General features: G+C 41.2%; 1 protein-coding gene across 1 annotated transcript; it reads right to left on the bottom strand.

The window, feature by feature from the left end:
• Positions 1 to 15,023: 15,023 nt before the first annotated feature.
• NDUFS5 (NADH:ubiquinone oxidoreductase subunit S5) lies at positions 15,024 to 20,696 on the bottom strand. Its single transcript, XM_007092500.2, has 3 exons — positions 20,597 to 20,696; positions 18,877 to 19,094; positions 15,024 to 15,251 (listed from the first exon to the last, which is right to left on the bottom strand). The coding sequence occupies exons 2-3, from the start codon at positions 19,090 to 19,092 to the stop codon at positions 15,147 to 15,149; spliced, it is 321 nt and encodes a 106-aa protein (XP_007092562.1). The 5' UTR covers positions 19,093 to 19,094; positions 20,597 to 20,696; the 3' UTR covers positions 15,024 to 15,146.

The following is a 20,696-nucleotide window of genomic DNA, read 5'->3' as shown; positions in this document are numbered from 1 at the left end:
GCCAGAGCTGAGAAATGCTGAGCAACCTCTTTGCTCTGTTTGGATAAAGCAAAGCCCAACAAGTGACAAGAGGGCAGGAGCTGCCTGAGGAACCCTGCTGCCCTTAGGTGCTGTCTCTGGGAAATCAAACCCAAAACAATTCGGGTTGTCAACAAGGGCCCCGGCTCAATGCATCTTGAGGGTGTTTTGGCCAGGGACCTCATCATTCTCCTTGGCCAGGGCCCCGTGCCTGGCCCTCTGTGCCATAAGGAAACAAAAGCACTGATGTCAAACTAGGAGGAAACTCAACTCAAAGAGACCCTTCAAGAGGGCTGGCCATATGTAATGTGGTAGTAATCGGTATGAGGAAGAGGAGAAGAAGAAGAAGTCCAGGTGGTCCAGGGTTGCTCTGGTCTCCAGCCAGGACTGGCAGGTAAGTGCCTCTAAATTATATGCAAATCAGTACTAAGTAATCCTGGCCTGGGCCATTTATGCTCATATCTCTGTGGTCTGCAAATGACAGGTGCCACTCTCACTCTGAATGGTTACTGGAATCGAGTGAGTCCTCCAGGTGCCTAGACTGGGTAGTGGGGCAGGAGAGAGGACGCCATTTTGACTGACTCCAGGCAGGGACCTCAGGGCCGCCCTCTTGGGAGTCCAGGGACTTTACCTCCAACCGTGCCTCCCTTCCATCCCCTCCTCTGCTCCACTGCCACCACTACCCTAGGCCAAGTCTGTGCCCCTGCATTAGTCTCCACTATTTTCCTTGCTTCCTCGAAGCCAGAGATGGTGAACCAACACATGCCTCCTAAAAACACAGATCTAGCCTTTCTTGCACTCTCCACCCATCCCTCTGAGAGACCACCTGATCGATTTTCCAAAGCTTTGATCATATTACTCCTTTGCTCCTAAACCTATAGGGGTTCCCCAGTGCTGTCAGTAAACTCTTGTCCCGATGTTCATGGCTCATCTCATCCTTTTCAGTCAGGTCTCTCTCTTTGCTCCCCCTTGGCCCCATGGTTTGTTTGTTTTTTTTTTAATTTTTTTTTTAACGTTTATTTATTTTTGAGACAGAGAGAGACAGAGCATGAACAGGGGAGGGTCAGAGAGAGCGGGAGACACAGAATTGGAAGCAGGCTCCAGGCTCTGAGCCATCAGCCCAGAGCCTGACGCGGGGCTCAAACTCACGGACCGCGAGATTGTGACCTGAGCCGAAGTTGGCCGCTTAACTGACTGAGCCACCCAGGCGCCCCGGCCCCATGGTTTTGTTGTTGTTGGTTTTTTTTTTTTTTTTAATGTTTATTTTGAGAGAGAGAGAGAGAGACAGAGAGTGAGCAGGAGAGGGACAGAGAGAAGGGGAGACAGAAAGAAGGGGAGACAGAGCCTGACACAGGGCTCAAACTCATGAACTGTGAGATCATGACCTAAGCCAAAATCAAGAGTCAGATGCTTAACTGACTGAGCCACCCAGTTGCACCTGAGCCCCATAGTTCTTGAGCATTCTCTGATTGTACCAGAATGGTACACAAAACCATTTCACAATGAGGACCTCTGGTTGAAGAGGAACTGAGGGGGCTGCTAATAATCCCTTTTCTCCTTCTGCTTGAAAACCATTGCTTGAACCAGTGATTCTGAGCACAGTTGCTCTCAAACGCCTCCAGGCTTTTGCTCAAGTACCCTCTGCCCAGAACATCTGGCAAATCTCCATGTCCAAACCCTATCGGTCCTTTAGGGGTCAACATGAGTGCCACAAAGCCTCCAGCCCATCTCTGCTCCCCTGACCCCCAATATCCATTCTCATACTAACAAGGCTGTCTCCCTTTCCTGGGCTCACACAGGACTTGAACATCCCTCATGAAACTGAGTACTTTCTACTATGAACTGATTATTTGTGTCCATACTTGTCTCTCACTGAACTGTGAGCTCCATGAGGGTAGGGACCATGATCTATCACCTTTGACTCTTCCACAAGGCCCAACAGAGTATCTGTTTTTCCTCCATCCCTGTGAATAGGAAGTTTCTAATCCTTCATTTTCCAAATTGGGTAATGTAGAACACCAGGCCCATGGGACGCTTCTTCAAAATTAGGTTCTTGCACCAAATACAGTTGGGTAACACTGTATAGTCTACCCCCTTTTTTTTTTTTTTTTAATGTTTTTCTTTTATTTTTGAGAGACAGAGAGAGACAGCATGAGTGGGGGAAGAGCAGAGAGAGAGGGAGACACAGAATCCGAAGCAGGCTCCAGGCTCCGAGCTGTCAGCACAGAGCCCGACGCAGGGCTCGAACCCACAAACTGTAAGATCATGACCTGAGCCGAAGTTGGATGCCTAACCGACTGAGCCACCCAGGCGCCCCAAGTCTACCCTTTTCTTGGAGATTCACAAACTCTATTAGCACAGTAAAAGTTCTAAGTTCTACAGTTAAAAATGACAACTTGGCTTACTTGGCTTTACTGAATTGTATTTGACCTTTTTCCAACTCCCCCCAAAATACATACTGAGATCTCATAAAAGTACTATTCCACAGCACACACGGAGGAAATGCTGTTCTAAATTCCTTTTGAAACCTTGATTCTTGTGTTCTCTTTCACATGACCGAGAGTTAACATTTAGGTGAATACAGCAGTGACGTTGAGTAAGACTGCAACATCTTTCAAATCTGGGACCTTTTTTATTGCATGTAAACATCAAGAAGAGGGACATGCATGTAGGGAAGGACTCCATTGCTTTCCTCCTGCTGCCCCCTCTTCCTAGACGCTTCTGCAATCCGGTGCTCTTGGTAAGATTCCTAGTCTGGCAGTCACTGCCCCAGTCTGGCCTCACCTCCCTTTTTAGGTTTTCTCCCCAGCACTCCCCAACAATCCCTAACCTTCACTCTGAAGATGGGACGCTGGCTCGAGCAATTCCGTGAGCAGAGCTATGTTTTCCAACCGCCCATGTGATCCTCTGCCCTGAATGGCCATCCGTGCTCACAAGTTTGCTGGTGGAAATCCTGCCCCACCTTTCAAGGCCCTGATGCAACCTGCACTAGCTGAGCTGGAAGTTCATCGATCAATGAACTCGAGTGCTGCAAGAAAACTTAGAAATGAGCTAATCCAAAGCCTTCATTTCAGGAAATGGTGATTCAAATAGGCTTAAGTGACCTCCTTAGGTGATAAAACTCAGTAGAGGGTCATTCAGAAACCAGCTCCTCCTCACTCTTTAAAAATTTCCCTCCAGTTGTATTTTATCTTATTGTGCATTGAATTATGGTTAAACTGTAAGCCCCTCCAAGGAATTTACTTTTTATTTCCATTGATAAGTCATAATGCTCTAACCAGAGAATACAGATAGATGGGTGTGGTTTCAGTATCTTTCAAGAGTTTGAGCTCTGGAGTTAAATAAACCAGATTTTTTTTCAAAACAGGGGATAGTTAAATTTACAAATGAAATGCACGCGTTTTAAAGTATATAGTTCTAGGAGTTTTGACAAATGTAAACACTCACATAACCACCACCATCATCAAAATGTGGAACGGGTTGCCTGGGTGGCTCAGTCGGTTAAGCATCCAACTTCAGCTCAGGTCACGATCTTGAGGCTCATAGGTTCAAGCCCCACATCGGGCTCTGTGCTGACAGCTCAGAGCCTGGAGCCTGCTTCAGATTCCAGGTCTCCCTCTCTCTCTGCCCCTCCCCCACTCATTCTCTCTCTCTCTCTCTCTCTCTCTCTCTCTCTCTCTCTCTCTCTCTCTCTCTCAAAGATAAATAAACATTAAAAAATTAAAAAAAAAAGAAATTGGAAAATAATTTCCTAAGCAATACCATTTTATACTCCCATCAGTAATGTAAGAGAGTTCCAGATGCTCCACGTTCTCACCAACATTTGGTATTCTTAGTTTTAAAAAATTTTTGGCCATCCTAGTGAGTATGAAGTGGTATCTCATTATGATTCAAATCTGCATTTTCCTGATTACTAATACTATTGAGCACTTTTTTAAAAAAAGATTTTATTTTCAAGTAATCTCTACGCCCAACATAGGGCTCAAACTCACAACCTTGAGATCAAGAATTGCACGCTCTACTGACTGACCCGGCCAGGTGCCCCTAGCACTTTTTTTTTTTTTTTTTGAGCATCTTTTATGTGCTTATTGACCATTTGTGTATCTTCCTTTGTGAAAATATATATTCAAGTCTTTTACCATTAAAAAAAAGACTGGCTTTGGGCACCAGGGTGGCTAAGTTGGTAAGTGCCTGACTTCGGCTCAGGTCATAATCTCATGGTTTGTGGGTTCAAGCCACATGCCAGACTTTACGTTGATGTGCTGAGCCTGCTTCAGATTCTGTCTCCCTCTCTCACTGCCCCTCCCTTCTTCCTTTTCTTCTTCCTCTCCTCCTCCTCCTTATTCTTCTTTTTCTTTTTTTTCTTTTTGTAGAGAGAGACCATGAGTCGGGGAGAGGGGCAGAGGAAGAGAGAGAATCTTAAGCAGACTCCACACTCCGTGCAAAGCCTGATGCGGGGCTCAATCCCACGACCTTGGGATCATGATCTGAGCTGAAATCAACAGTTGGACACAACCAACTGAGCCACCCAGGCACCCCTGCCTATTCATTTTTTAATACTGTCTTTTGATGAGAAGTTTTAGTGTAATGAAATCCAATTTATCACTTCTTCTTAAGGGTTAGTGACTTCTGTGTTCTTTGTAAGAATCTTTACCAACCTAAGATCACATATATATTCTCTTACATTTTCTTCTAGAACTACACTGTTGGTCTATATTCAAGTTCATGGATTCTTTTTTCTGTCATTTTCATTTGGATACTGAGCCCATCCGGTGAGTTTTTGATTTTGGTTACTCTATTTTTCAGCTCAATAATTTCAGATTGGTTCTTTCATATATTTTTTCTACTTGCTGAGATGTTTGTTTCAAGAGTTTGTAATTGCTCACTAAAGTATTTTTATGATGACTGCTTTAAAATCTTTATTTAGATAATTCCAACATCTGAAATATCTTTGTGTTGGCATCTGTTGATTATGCTTTCTCATTCAAGTTCCTAGTTCTTGGCATGATGAGTGATTTTCTATTGAAACCTGGACATTTTGCATATTATGTTACGAGACTCTTGATTCTACTTAAATCTATTTTAGCTGGCAGTCACACTATTTAGCTTAGTGCCCAGGTCCCGGCTTCATTTTGAGGGCTGTCATTCCAAAGACAATTTAGTTTTCAGAGTGCTTGCAGTGCTATTCTGGTCTGCTTCGTTTATGTGTGACCAGAGACCAATCTGAAAACCTGCATGGTATTCCTCACTGTAATTCAGCACCTAAATATCTGCCATATGAATTCTACTTATTTTATCCTGTGGGCCATTCTGGGGTCTGCCTAGGATTTCACGTACAGGTTTTAAAGAACCTCTTTCAGTGGCACCTGGGTGGCTCAGTCAGTTAAGCCTCCGACTTCAGCTCAGGTCATTATCTCGTGGTCCATGAGTTTGAGCCCCGTGTTGGTCTCTATGCTAAGAGCCCAGAGCCTGGAGCCTTCTTCAGATTCTGTGTTTCCCTCTCTCTCTGCCCCTCCCCTGCTCATGCTCTGTCTCTCTCTCAAAAAAATTAAAAGAAAGAAAGAAAGAACCTCTTTCATCAGTTTCCTCATCTCCCAAATCCTCCTCTGCACAGATGAGGGTTACCTTGCTGCTGCTGGGTGGTGGGGGTAGGGCTCACAGTCCAAGGCACCTTGCTTCTTCAGAGTGAGCAAGTGAAGAGAATGAGTGAGTCAGCAAGATGGAAGTAAGTCTTTTGGATCCTAATCTCAGAAGTGACATCCTGTCACTTTTGCCGTATTCTGTATGTTAGAAGCAAGTCACTTAAGGCAGCCTGACACACCACGAAAAGGGGATTACATAGGACAGGAGTATCAGGGGATGGGGACCACTGGGAGTCTTAGAAGCAGCCTACCGCAGTTGTCTGATTTTTCTCATCATTTTGTAGCTTTCAGAGACATTAAGTAGAAAAGCTACCTTTTACATTTACTGATATATTAATCTGGTTGGGTTTAAACGTCCCCACTCTGCTATTTGTTTCCTGTTTATTTCACCCGGTTCTTTTGTTCCTGTTCCTTTTTTCTTGCCTTCTTTTAGGTTAATCCTGCACATACAGTGAAATACACAGCTCTTAAGTGTATGGTTTCATGAGTTCTGACAATTGTATACATCCAGGTAATCACCACTGTGATCAAGATACAGAACATTTCCACTGCCCGCGAAAGCTCTCATGTCCTCCCCTATTCGATCCCCATCCAACTGCCCCCTTAGGCAATTACTGTTTTATTTTCTATTACCAGACATTATTTTACCTGTTCTTGAAATTCCCATGAATGGAATCATACAGTATATATACTTTCTTGTGCCTGACTTCTTTCATGTGATCTGCTTTTAAGATTCCTTTTATTGGCTTTTTTCTATTTTTCTTTGTATTAAACCTCTTTGATCTATCTTCAATGCCACTGAACCTTTCTTTTGCTGTCTCCAATTTGTTAAGCCCATCTAGTGAATTTTTAATTTTAGATACAGTAGTTTTCAATTCTAAAATTTCATTTGCTTTGTTTTTCATGTTTTCATTTCTCTTCTAAGATTCCCTATCTTTTCATGCATTATGCTGATCTTTTTAAGTTCATAAATATATTTTTAATGGATGCTGTTAAGTCCTTGTCTGTTAACTGAACTTCTGAATCATCTTGAGGTCTGTTTCTGTTGACTACTTTTTCCCTTTACTATGGTTCACATTTCTTGTTTACAGTATGTATACATGTCTACCATATGTTGAAAATTGTGAGTGATAAAAGTAGTATAGACTCTGGCTTCTGTTATTATTCTCTCAGGAGTGCTGATTTTGGGGCGCCTGGGTGGCTCAGGCGGTTAAGCATCGGACTTCTACTCAGGTCATGATCTCATGGTCCAAGAGTTCGAGCCCCGCGTCGGTCTCTGTGCTGACAGTTCAGAGCCTGGAGCCCGCTTCAGATTCTGTGTCTGCCTCTCTCCCTGCCCTTCCCCTGCTTGCATCTGTCTTCCAAAAATAAATAAAAATAAAAATAAAGAATCAGCTTGTCAATTTCTACAAAGAAGCTAGCTGGAATTCTAACAGGGATTATGTCGAACATGTAGATGAATCTGGAAAGCATTGCAATCCTCAAAACGATATCTTCTGACCCATGAACATGATGTCTTTCCATTTCATAGATTTTCTTTAATTTCTTATACCAATCTTTTGAAGTTTTGTGGGTTTCTTTTTTCAAGTTTATTTTGAGACAGAGAGAGAGAAAGCGAGCGAGCAGGAGTAAGGGAGCGACAGAGAGAGGAGAAAGAATCCCAAGCAGGCTCTGCACTGTTAGCACAGAGACCAATGAGGGGTTCAATCTCACAAACCATGAGATCATGACCTGAGCAGAAATCGAGTTGGATGCTCAACTGACTGAGCCATCCAGGTGCCCCAGACCAATGTTTTGAAGTTTTAAGAGTATATGTTTTACACTTCTTTTGTTAAATTTATTTCTAAGTGTTATTCTTTTCAATGCTATTGTAAATGGAATTATTCTCTTAATTGCATTTTCAGATTGTTTTCATATGTGTGATATTCTCTCCTGTCTTTTTGAAACTCCAATTATATGAAGACTGCTTCATATTATTCCATGGGTAACTGATACTCCTTTTTTCTCTAATCTGTTTTCTCTCTGCCTTAGTTTTTACTGATCTGTTTTCACATCCACTGATTCTTTTACAGCATCCAACCTGTTAAGTCCATTCAACGCATTTATTTCAGACATTCTATTTTTCAGTTCTGTAATTTTCATGTTTATAATATTTATTTATAATAGTTCTGGTGACTTTTTCTCCTTGAGTATGGGTCACATTTTCTCACTTCTTTGCATGCCTTACAATTTGATACTATATATCAGATATTGTACATAAAAGAACAGAAGAATAAAGTATAATAAGAAACCATAAAAAGAGAAATCAAGCATAAGAATAAAATATAATACTTGTTTTTTAGAAACCCTTTTCTCCGAGAGCCTGGGTGCTGCAGTCGGTTAAGCAAGTACACTTGATCTTGGCTCACGTCATGATCTCTCCATTTGTGGGCTCGAGCCCCCCATTGGGCTGTGAGCTGAGCCAGCTTGGAATTCTGTCTCCTCTTCTCTCTGCCCCTCCCCCACGTGTGCGCATGCACGCCTCTCTCAAAACAAATAAACTAAAACAATTTTTTAAGAAACCCTTTCCTCTAACCATTAGAGGGGTTATCATTCAGATTCGTCTTAGAGTAGGGTTGGGGGTGTGTTATGGCTTTAATTAAATTGGTTTCACCTGTGATTCACCCACCTCCCAACCTTCCTGGGTGTTGTCTATCAGATCTTGTCAGAATTTGAGCTGGGAAGAATTTGATTTGGATGCACTTCTAGACATTCTTGGTTCACCTTTGGAGTCAACTGACAGGGTCCCAGAATGTAATCACCCCAAGAATGTGCACAGCTACATTATTTATGCTTATCAGCCCCTTCTCAACGCTGTCTCCTCAGCAAAATATGGGGGCAGGCAGAATTGTTGAACCAGGCAATTTGTTGCATTTGAAGTTCTTCCAGATTCCAAAATGTCTTCCCAAACAGTCATCTTAGACCCACTTGATTTCCCCTCAACCCTGCAATGTCTCCCTCTCTATGGCAGGCCTACCCATACCCACACCAGGAGCCCACCCCCCCAGACTGGAAGCTGATCAGATTTGTTACCTATATATTTTTTCTGGAGTTCAATTCAACGCTTCCTCACATATACCATTTTCTATCAGTCCCATGGAAAACTATGAATTCTTTTGTCCAGGTTTTTCTTATCACATTAGCAACAGTCTCTCAAAGTCATCTATACAGTCAGAAGTGAAAGTCTAGGGGCGCCCAGGTGGCTCAGTTGGTCAAGCATCCGACTTTGGCTCAGGTCATGATCTCACGGTTTGTGAGTTCAAGCCCTGCATCGGGCTCTGTGCTGACAGCTCAGGGCCTGGAGCCTGCTTCAGATTCTGTGTCTCTCCATCTCTCGGCCCCTCCTCTGCTCATGCTCTGTGTCTGTCTCTCAATAATAAATAAACGTTAAAAAAAAAAAAAAAGTGAAAGTCTAGATTTAGATTCAAATCCTGCTTCTAATACGTAGATGTTTGATACCAATGAAGTTACTTCACTCTTCTAAGCCTGTTTCCTAAGATGTAAAATGAGGCAACTTTGATGTATTTGCTATTCAGTGGGCCTTGTTACAAGTGACAAAAATCCAACTGGCATTGGCTTAAGGAAAAAGAAATTTATTTACTCATACAACTTCCAAGTCCAGGGACAGGGCTAGGTTTTCGGGTTTTTTTTAATGTTTATTTTTCAGTGAGAGAGCACGTGAGAGTCAGGGTGGGGGCGCAGGGAGAGAGGGGGACAGAGACTACAAAACGGGTCCTGTGCTGACAGCAGTGAGCCCGATATGGAGCTCAGGCTCACAAACCGTGGGATCATGACCTGAGCCAAAGTCGGACGCTTAACAGACTGAGTCCCCCTAGGCGCCCAGGACAGGGCTAGTTTTATAAAGGACTTGAGGAAGAAGCTCATGTTACCAGACAGCAGTTTTTCTCTCTCAAATTGGCTGTTCCTTTTCATCTATTGAAAATATACCTTTATATTTCTCCTCTTAGTAGCACAGTTGCTTAATCAAATGAATAAAACATGTCTACAGCACCTATAAACTTAAACCTCCTCCACATTAAATCAGAGGAAACATCATTCCTCTCTTCTAATATTCCAAGCAAGTTTCAATCATTGGCCCCAACTGGGTCATGTTCATGATTTGGAACATTCTTGAAAATACAGTAAGGGAAGAAAGCAAAATGCAGAAATCATGTACATAATTTGCTACCATTTTTGTTTAAAAAAGGGCAAAGAAAATGTGTGTTATGTATGTATAGGCACAGAGTATTTCTAGGATACTCAAAATACTGGTTGCCTCTGGTAGGATTACTACTATATGACTGGGAGAGATTTTTCATTACACGTCTTTTCTATCTTTTGAATTTTAAACCGCATCAATCACCTATTCAAAAAAATTACATTACATTACATTACATTACATTACATTACATTACATTACATTACATTACATTAAATGGGTTGCCAAAGCACTCAGTGGTTTCCCTTGTGTGTTGTGTTGCAGCAGTCAGGGTTAAAGAGCACAGGCCAAAGGAGTTAAGGAGTCTTGCCTAGCAGAGTGTAGGGAAGGAAGAGGCAAGCGCAACAAATAATGCTGTTTTGAAGGAGCAAGTAACTTGCTCTCTGAGTGTTTAATCATCAGTTACAAAGAACCTCACAGCTTTGTCCCTCCTGCCTCCCAAACCCAGTTCTGCACCAACCTAGTTGGCCAAAAAGATACAGTCCTATTTGTTCTTATTCAAACTGCCTAAAGGAGGGGTGTCTTGGAGCTGATTCCTTCCTTTTAACAGTTCATTAAAAATTTTTTTTTCTCAAAAGAGCAATATAGGGACAAAATTGACCAAATATAAAGGCAAAAGGCAAGGTTGTTTTGTGCCAGGGCTATTTATGGGTATCATATCACCTAAATGAAGGCTTCCGATATTCTATAAAGATATCAAGGCAATGCTTTCCAGCAAACACAATGCAGTGTTCTCTACAACTCATTTTTTACCTTTAGGCAAACACAATCTACTGGAATTTGGTTTCCTTTCATACAACAACCAAGAGCTCAGGAATAAGAGATCTTTGAATGAAAGGGAGGTACTTACTTTAAGCCTTGATTAATATTCTGCTTTCCTCTCTGGCACTTCCAATTTGCCTGACTTTCCAAAAACATGTATGCACTGAATCCCATTTTGGACTTTAAAAACTCAGAAAAGCTTGTGTGCACGGAGCACAGAAAAACAACCTGACACAGGACACGGCATGGGATCTTGCTGGAAGGACTCCAGCTTGTTTCTCCATTGTGAATGACTGGTGATTAGTTTAAGAAAATGCTGCTTGGCTAAAGATCTGCCCTGTAACACAAAGAATAAGCAGGACCTTGCTCAAATGCCAAATCCTTTTTTCCCAATTTTGGGACTAGAATGCAATCTACTTTCTCTTTTGAGGAGAACCTTATATTCAAGCCCTACAACTGATATTTTTTAACTCAAAATGCTACAAGATTAATAATGAACAATACAAAAAGGAGATTAACAAAACCAATTCCACTTAAAGTAATATTAAAACAAACAAACAAACAAAAACATCCTTTGGGCACCCGGCTGGCTCAGTTGGTAGACCATGCAGCTCTATCTCTAGGTTGTAAGTTCAAGCCCCACATTGGGTATAGAAATTACAAACAAACAAACTTTTTTTAAAAATTGAAAACTTGGGGCGCCTGGGTGGCTCAGTCGGTTAAGCGGCCGACTTCGGCTCAGGTCATGATCTCACGGTCCGTGAGTTCGAGCCCCGCGTCAGGCTCTGTGCTGACGGCTCAGAGCCTGGAGGCTGTTTCAGATTCTGTGTCTCCCTCTCTCTGACCCTCCCCTGTTCATGCTCTGTTTCTCCCTGTCTCAAAAATAAATAAAAATGTTAAAAAAATTTTAAAAATAAATAAATAAATAAACAAAAATTGAAAACTTGACAGCTGCATTTGTTAAAAAACAAAAAACAAAACCACCAAACTTAGGAATTAACTTAGCCAAGGAGGTGAAAGACTTGTACAGTGAAAATTATAAAACACTGCTGAGAGAAATTAAAGACATAAATACAAAAAGACATCCTATGTTCATGGATTGAAAGATTTATTGTTGTCAATATTACCCAAAGCAAGCTATAGATTTAATGCAATCACAATAAAAATCACAGTTTTTCTGCAGAAATAGAAAAACTCATCCTAAAATTCATACACAATCTCAAGGGATCCTGAATAGCCAAAACAATCCTGAAAAACAAGAATAAAAGCTACAAGACTCCCACTTCCTGATTTTAAAACTTACTACAAAGCTGCAGCAATCAAAACAGTGTGGTAGTGGCATATAAAGGCAGACATATGGGCAGAATTGAACAGAATCCAGAAATAAACCCTTGCACATACAACCAAATGACTTCTGACAAGGGTGTCAAGACCATTCACTAAGGAAGAGTCTCCAACAAATGGTGCTGGAAAATCTGGATACCCACATGCAAAAGAATGAAATTGGACCCTTACGTAACACCATCTACAAAAATTAACTCAGAAAGGATCCATGACCTAAAGGTTAAGACTTAAAAACTATAAAATTTAAAAGAAAATATGGTGGGCGGGGGGGAATACCTGGATGGCTCAGTTGTAGAGCATGCGACTCTTGATCTCAGGATTTTAAGTTCACGCCCCACGTTGGGTGTAGTGTTTACTCAAAAATCTTTGGGGGACCTGGGTGGCTCTGTTGGTGGAGCGTCTGACTCTTGATTTCAGCTCAGATCATGATCCCAGGGTCATGGGATCAAGCCCTGCATTGGACTCTGTGCTGACAACATGGGCCTGCTTGGGATTCTCTCTCTTTCCCTTTCTCTGCCCCTCCCCTGCTCGTGCGCTCTGTTTCTCTCTCTCTCAAAAATAAATAAACTTAAAAATAAAATAAAGTAAAATTTTTAAGGGCCAGCTCAGTCGGTGGAGAGTGCAACTCTTGATCTCAGAGTTGTGAGTCTGAGCCCCACATTGGGGGTGTAGAGATTAAAAAATAAAAATAAGTAAAATCTTTTTAAAAAATAAAATACAATCTTTAAAAGAAAACATAAGAAAACATAGGGGGAAAGCTTCACAACAGTGGATCTAAAATGATTACCTGGATAGGACATCAAAGGCAACAAACAAAAAAATAAACAAATTAGACATCATGAAAAATTTAAAATTTGGTGCACCAAAAGGCATTATCAGCAGAATAAAAAGGCAACCTACAAAATGATAATATCTGGAAATCATGTATCCAGTAAGGAATCAGTATCCCAAATATACAGAGAACTCCTAAAACTCAGCAAAAGATAACTCAAAAAATGGGCAAAGGACTTGAATAGACATTTATCCAAAGATGCACAAATGGCCAATAAGCATGTGAAAAGAATCCCTTCTCGGCCTTTTGGCTAAGATCAAGTGTAATAAGCATGTGAAAAGATGCAACATCACTAATCACACAGAAATGCAAATCAAAACTACAGTGAGATACTACCTCATATCTATTAGATAGCTACTAACAACAAAAAAGGATACGAAGAGACTGGAACCATTGTGCACTGTTGGTGGGAATGTAAAAATGGTGCAGCTGCTATGGAAAATTGTATGGCAGCCTCAAACTATTAGAAATAGAATTACCTTATAATCTGGCAATTCCACTTCTGGGAATATATTTTTAAAAAAATGAAAACAGGGTCTTAAAGAGACATCTGTACACCCATATTCATAACAGTATTATTCACAAAAGCTGAAAGATGGAAGCAACTGATGTGCCCACTGACAGATAAGCAAAAGGTGGTACAGACACCGTGGAATATTATTCGGCCTTAAAAAGAAAGAAATTCTTCAATATGCTACATGGGTGAGCCTGGAGAATGGTATGCTAAGTGAAATAAACCAATCATAAAAAGACAAATACTATATGATTCCACTTATATGAAGCAGAATAACCCAACCATAGAGATGGAAAGTAGAACAGTGGTTGCCAAGGGCTTGGGGGAAGGAGTAGGGAATTACTGTTTAATGGACATAGAGCTTCAGTTTTGCAGGACGGATGGTGGTCATGGCTTGTACAACGTGAAAACAACATCAATGAACTGTGTACTTAAAAGTGGTTAAGATGATACTTTACCACACACACACACAAAAAAAGTTGGAAAAAATTCTAAAGGACATCTACATTAATTTTTTCGGTTCATACCTCCCTTCTACACCTGGATTTTTCTCTCTTTTAAAAATATTTATTTATTTAGAGGGAGAGAGAAAAAGCATGCACGAGCCCAAGCAGGGGGTAAGAGCAGGAGAGAGGCAAAGAGAGAATCCCAAGCAGACTCTGCGTTGTCAGCACAGAGCCTAATGCAGGGCTCAATCTCACAAATTGTGAGATTGTGACCGAGCCAAAATCAAGAATCAGATGCTCAGCCAACTGAGCCACCCAGGTGCACCTGATTTTTTTTTAAATGTTTATTTATTTTAAATGTTTATTTTAAATGTTTATTGAGACAGAGAGAAACGGTGTGAGTTGGGGAGGTGCAGAGAGAGAGGGACAGCAGATCCGAAGCAGGCTCTGTGCTGACAAGAGAGCCCGATGTGGGGCTCAAACTCACAAATGGTGAGATCATGACCTAAGCTGAAGTTGAATGCTTAATCAACTGAGCCACCCAGACACCCCGGAATTTTTCTCTTAAAAGCCATTTCTAAACATGTCAATTAGAAGTACTAATATACCAGGGGTGCCGGGGTGGCTCAGTAGGTTAAGCATCCGACTTCGGCTCAGGTCATGATCTCACAGTTCGTGAATTCCAGCCCTGCACTGGGCTCTGTGCTGACAGCTTGGAGCCTGGAGCCTGCTTTGGATTCTGTGTCTCCCTCTCTCTCTGCTCCTCCCCCACTCATGCTCTCTCTCTCAAAAATAAATAGACATTAAAAAAAAATTTTAAGTTCTAATATACCGGTGATGTAAGATAGTAAATTGAAACAATGGTATTGCTTCTTCAAAATTATCTGAAGTTCTCATTTTCTTAGCCTTTAAATTAGATTTCACAGGCCTGAGAGTAAACACAACCACTCTCTCTACTGACTCCCCCTCCCAGCTCCAGTCTGTGTTGTGTGGAAAAAAAAAACCAGAATGAAAGCAGTAAAGAATACTGCAACTTCTTAAACCAGTTAACATATTTAAAGTAGCTTATACGTAGTAAAAGCATCATTAAAAGCTGCTTATTACTACCTAGATGCTATTTTTAAGGCATAGCTAGAGGCATTTTTCCTAACTTAAAAAATAGGTTGCAATTTCATTATAGACAAGTATGATCCAAGAGAAAATAGAATAAATAGGATAGAGCAATCCTTTATTTTTAGACACTTTCACAAAGAAGTTTTCAGCAAATGGACTTTCCGGCGGAGAAGAGAAAACATGAAAATCAGCCTGCAGCCATCAGCAGCAGCTCTGCTCAGGGCCTAGGGTCCTCCTTGCCCAAGTGGTGAGGCGGGGGTGTGTACTTCCCTTCCTTTATCAGTTTATCCCGCTGCCTCCTGATGTCACTCAGACGTTTCATCTGTCAAAGGAAAGAAGTATTTAAACTAGGGGGAAATGCACACCATAAAGTTGAGGGCTAGAGAAAGAGACTGAAAATTGGTTTCATTTTTAAAACATGGAAGCTTTTCATCTTAGAGAGCCTTGGAGATGAAACCCTTCTTTAAAGAAATAACTTGAAATCACTTCCCAAGCTTTAACCAAATTTCTGGTGTGAATAATAATATCTCCTTTAAAAATAATTAAAATGTTCCTGTTGGATACAGGAATACAGGTATTTACAAAAACAATAATAAAACGCAGATCACAAATCTAAGAGGCATATTTGTGCATACTTAAATCCTTAAAATATTGAAAGATGAGATCAGCTCACAGCTGATACACTCCTGACCTATGTGAAATTGGTACTGCTGCTGGTGACTGTTCACTGGGTGTGAATGAAGCAGAAATAGCCGATACGAGGTTTCTCGTTACCACACCGAAATAAAGATCTGATACCTTCTCCGCTAATAGTCACTACCAAGCCCTGAGTTCTGCCTCTTCCTCTCAGGTAGGACACTGGTTGCTTCCTAACCAAAGAAAGCCATGCTATACAAGACCGTATAAAAGCTGTAATTCACATGGATTCTTTGACACAGAAAATACACTCACTGATCCTGACTGCATTACTCCCCTGCTCAAAACCCAATGGCTTCTCATCTTACTGAGAAAACAGCTGAATCTTTCCTTATAATGCCTTACTAGGCCTACCTCTGACCTTATGTCTTAATGCTTTCCCTCACTCTCGCTGCTCCAGCTCAGGGACCTTTGCACTTGCTCTTTCCTCTAATCGGAATATTCTTCCCTCACATCCACATGGCTCACTTTCTTGAAGTCTCAAAGGTCTCGTATCATTGAGGTCTTCTGTGACCACCCTCTTCCAAAGAGCATCCACTTAGGTCCCACAGTGTTTTCTTTCTTTCTACCTTTATCTTCCCCACTGTACTGATCAACACCTGACACTATTGTTGTTTTTTTTTTTTAACTTGCTTGTTAATTTTCTGACACCCCATATAAGCTCCTTTAGAGCAGGAACTTTTTGCTGTTTTGCTTATCGTATATTCCTAGCACCTACAATAGTGCTTCAATAAATAATTTTTTGGTAAGTTTTCACAAAGGTATGAAAAATTAGTATATTCAGTTAAAGACTCCATTAACCTTAAAGAATCAGTCAGGGTTTAACTTCAGCAGAAATAACTCTAGGTGTCCTAAATACTGACATAAACATTAGCATTTTGGGGGGACAAAACATGAGACTCTTAAATACAGAGAACAAACTGAGAGTTGCTGGAAGGGCTGTGGGTGGGGGGATGGGCTAAATGGGGAAGGGGCATTAAGGAGGATACTTGTTGGGATGAGCATTGGGTGTTACATGTAGGGGATGAATCACTGGATTCTACTTGTGAAATCATTATTGCACTGTATGCTAACTAACTTGGATGTAAATGAAAAAGTAATAATAATAACAAATAAAGAAACAGAAATAAATTTAAAAACAAAAAAATTAGCATTTTAAAAAGATTGCATTTGTTTTTTAATTCCGGTATAGTTAACAAAAAGACTGTATTCTTTTTTTTTTTTTTTTAATGTTTATTTATTCTTGAGACAGAGACAGAGCGTGAATAGGGGAGGGGCAGAGGGAGAGGGAGACACAGAATCTGAAACAGGCTCCAGGCTCTAAGCTGTCAGCACAGAGCCCGACGCGGTGCTCGAACCCACGAACCGTGAGATCATGACCTGAGCTGAAGTCAAGATGCTTAACTGACTGAGCCACCCAGGCGCCCCAAAAGACTGTATTCTTAACATTTCTGTATTAAAAAAACCTCTCAACAGAGGACTAGTCATGATTGAGCTATCACAACAACTAATGTCCAACCTTTCTCTGAGTATAACAACTTAGTGTTGTGGATGCAAGCACAGGCTCTGGAGCCAGCATTGCCAGGTTCAAATCCCAGTTCCACCACTTACCAGCTATATGACCTTAGGCAATGACCTTGATTTTTTGGTCTTGCCCCAAGTTTTTAATTGTATAGTGGAAAAATTATAGTAATGTATCTCACAGAATTATTGTGTGAAATAAATCCACTATTACACACTAAGAACTTAGAACAGTGCTTGATTCTAATTCCCTGATTCACTAGCATCTTCACTTAGGGCTAAGTATTTAGTCGTTTAGGGTGACATCTAAAATAGTAATGGATCTATTTACAAATTCATAGGATGAGTAAGTGACCTGAGAGCAACTCTTTAATATCTCCAGATAAGGAAACCAAGACCAAAAAGGGAAGTGACTTGCCCAAAGTCACAAAACTAGTGATGGCAGAACCAGTATCAAAACCCAGCTCTCAGGGCTCCTGGGTGGCTCAGTTGGTTAAGCATCTGAACTGATTTTGGCTCAGGTCATGATCTCACAGTTTGTGAGATCGAGCCCCACAGCAAGCTCCATGCTGTTATCTCCTTGCTGGTTGGGATTCTCGCTCTCCCTCTCTCTAGCTCTCTCAAAATAGATAAATAAACATTAAAAAAAGAAAAAAATTAAAAAAACAAAAACAAAAACAACCCAGTTCTCCTAACTCTCAATCCAATGTTCTTCCACCTCACCACACTGCCTTCTTTTGGTGTAAACTTTACATGTAGAGTAGTCTTAATCTGAGCAATGAATAACTGGGCCCCACAAGAAGAGAAGTTAAGACATATTGTGAACTAAACAGCTGGTAGGTGGCTAACCACGACCCATTCACTGTCCCTCAGTAATATTACAATATCACTCATTTAATCATCGATATCCCCACAGTGAGCAATACAAAATTAATACCTGATACCCTCTAATTCCTTCCAAGTTTGGAATAGCAAATGTTAGAAGATAGGAAATTAAAATTTTTTTGATACAGACTTTAACTAAAAATCTAAACCGCCTTCCTGAACTCCAAGGAGTTGGGAGTCATAAAAACGTTTCTATTTGTTTTATCTGGAGCACAGAAACAGGCAAAATAACAGGCCACACCCAAAGATTTCTTCTCTAAGGGAGAATAGAGGCCTATATGTGATGGAGCTCATGCAACTCTTGAGGAGGTAGACATCATGCTGTCAACATCCTTTCCCCCTGCCTCTTTGGTCAGACTCACCTAAAGCAATCTCATTAACACCTCCATCTTGCCCAGAGTAGAAATTAATCCAGAGATTCTTATATCACATTCAGTGTAACAGACCTGTAGGGTTTTACCTTCTTCTCCAATGAGGGTTCAATGCATTTGAAACATTTTCATCCAGAGATGTTCACGGACAAACAACCAAGGCTGGTTGATAACTTCTGCTTTATAACCTACTGCAAAAATGGGAATACGTACACACGTGCGATTTCTACCCTGGTGGCTACAGGAGGGTACAATGCTAAGGAAAACATGTCAGAAGACGAGGAAGAACCCTGAGGAACAAGAGACACCCCCCCTCAGATCGGAAGGCAATTAACTTCCTTGACATGGTACCTACACAGAGAAAGTGTTTTCACCACAAAAGTTTTGCCAATTCACAACGACCAATTAAACACACTTAAAGGTAGCCCCAAGAAAGAAAGAAATAATTCACATCCCATTTCCACCACTCCTCACCGTTTTCTGCCGAAGCAGACATTCTACGAAATCATCATATTCTATCTTGCACTCTTTCTCTGCACGGATACCACCAATTCCATGCGCACATTCTATCCATTCTTTTTCAAAAGCATGGCATCGACCTGGAATCTTGTGAGGCTGCTCAGCACTTTGGATTGTCATCCACTGATCTAAGTTAAGGCCCAGCCTTTTCTGCACATCAAAGAAAGGCATGGCTGAAATGGAAGATAAAAAAGAAAGAATGCCATAAAAGTGCAACCAAATGAGAAATTTCTAGGAAAAATGAGAGAGTTAATTATGACAAATATCCCTTTAGAAAGCTATGTTACACTATTCTCCCAACATAGTCTCATTAATTTTTTTCATTTGACAGGTTCTTCCAGTTTATAGTAGATGAGCAATATCTTTGTTTTCATAAAACTCGGGGGAAAAAAACCACTAGAACTAAAAAGCAATGCATAAAAATCAACTCTGTATTGATAAGGTCATTTTAATCAAAAAGAGTGTTTATGTTTTGACTCAAGAATCCCAATTCTTTAAGACAGGTCTGAAGAAATTAGAAATTAGCTGAAAAAGAACAAAAAAGCCCAAGCACAAAAACGTCTTTTTTTTTTTTTTTTTTTACATTTTTCTATCTGTAGCAACTGAGATGACAATTCTGTGACATCATCCTGAATCTGATGTCCCTCATCTGTGTTCACACAGCATCTCAACTTTCCATAAGAGTACTTTACTTTTCATGCCCCTGTAATGGATTATTAACTTGAATGTCTCCCATATTGCAAAATGAGCGCTGTGAGGGCAGGGATCAAGCAGGGGCTCAGTAACTGTTGAAAAAAAATGAAATTCAAACAACTTAAGTGTGCAACAGGGAAATGGATAATTAAATCCAGTAAGTACCCGCTTATTAGAATATGACAGACAACAGGAAAAACGGATAATATACACAGAACATATATTTTAATGTTAAATGATAAAGGGTCTACGGTGTCAAAGAAAAACTGCAAAAGATTGGAAGGAAGCACAAAAAATGCCAATAAAGATTTACAGGTGAATTTCAATTTTATGTTTCCTATCCATTCTTTCATTCTATCCAGTACCGTTGCAGATACTGGAATGGTTAGGGTAAAGCAGCAGCTGCAACGTAAGCACTAGATTGGAGACACGAAAGGAACTGGGAACCCAAAGAACAAGAGGGTAAGAGCTGGAAGGAGGAAGCACCAACTCTGCCTAGGAGACTGGAAAATGCCTTTAAGATGGGTTGAGTTTTGCCAAGTGAAGGTCAGTGGACAGAGTATTCCAGTAAGGCACAGCACGAGTTACAGCCGGAGGTGTTGGGTATGCCCTGGGGGACACCGAACACCCAGGAGTGGCTGAAGCGCGGAGCTCAGAGAGCATGTCGGGACGAAGAACGAAAAGGCGCTGGAGGGTGGCGCGGCCGTTATCACTCAGGGCCTTGAAAACCAGGGTAAGGTGGGTGGACTTAGGGTTAAGAAACAGAAGGCCAAAGCATTAGTCCGGCAGAAATCCGAGAGAAACGCGGTCTACAGACTTCGGTGACCCTGCCTGTGGGCGTAGGGGCCTGGGAACGCAGAAAACACGTTCAGAGTTCGGGCCTGGGACAACACACACCCAGGAAAGCAAGAGGAAATTCGTTTAAGAAATCTCGGAATAAATCTCTTTGCCTAAACTACCCGCAGACAAACGCAGCACCTACCGTCCCGCTGCGATGCCCTTGTCTCCTCGCTGACCGCCGCTACCGGATGAGCTGAGAGCGACGCAGAGGCCTGCCGCAAAGGACGCCCGCAGTGCGACTC

The sequence above is a fragment of the Panthera tigris genome, chromosome C1 (assembly GCF_018350195.1).
Source record: "Panthera tigris isolate Pti1 chromosome C1, P.tigris_Pti1_mat1.1, whole genome shotgun sequence".
Lineage (NCBI taxonomy): Eukaryota > Metazoa > Chordata > Mammalia > Carnivora > Felidae > Panthera > Panthera tigris.
Note: the sequence above shows the minus strand (reverse complement) of the source record. Positions and strands in the feature narration are given on the sequence as shown.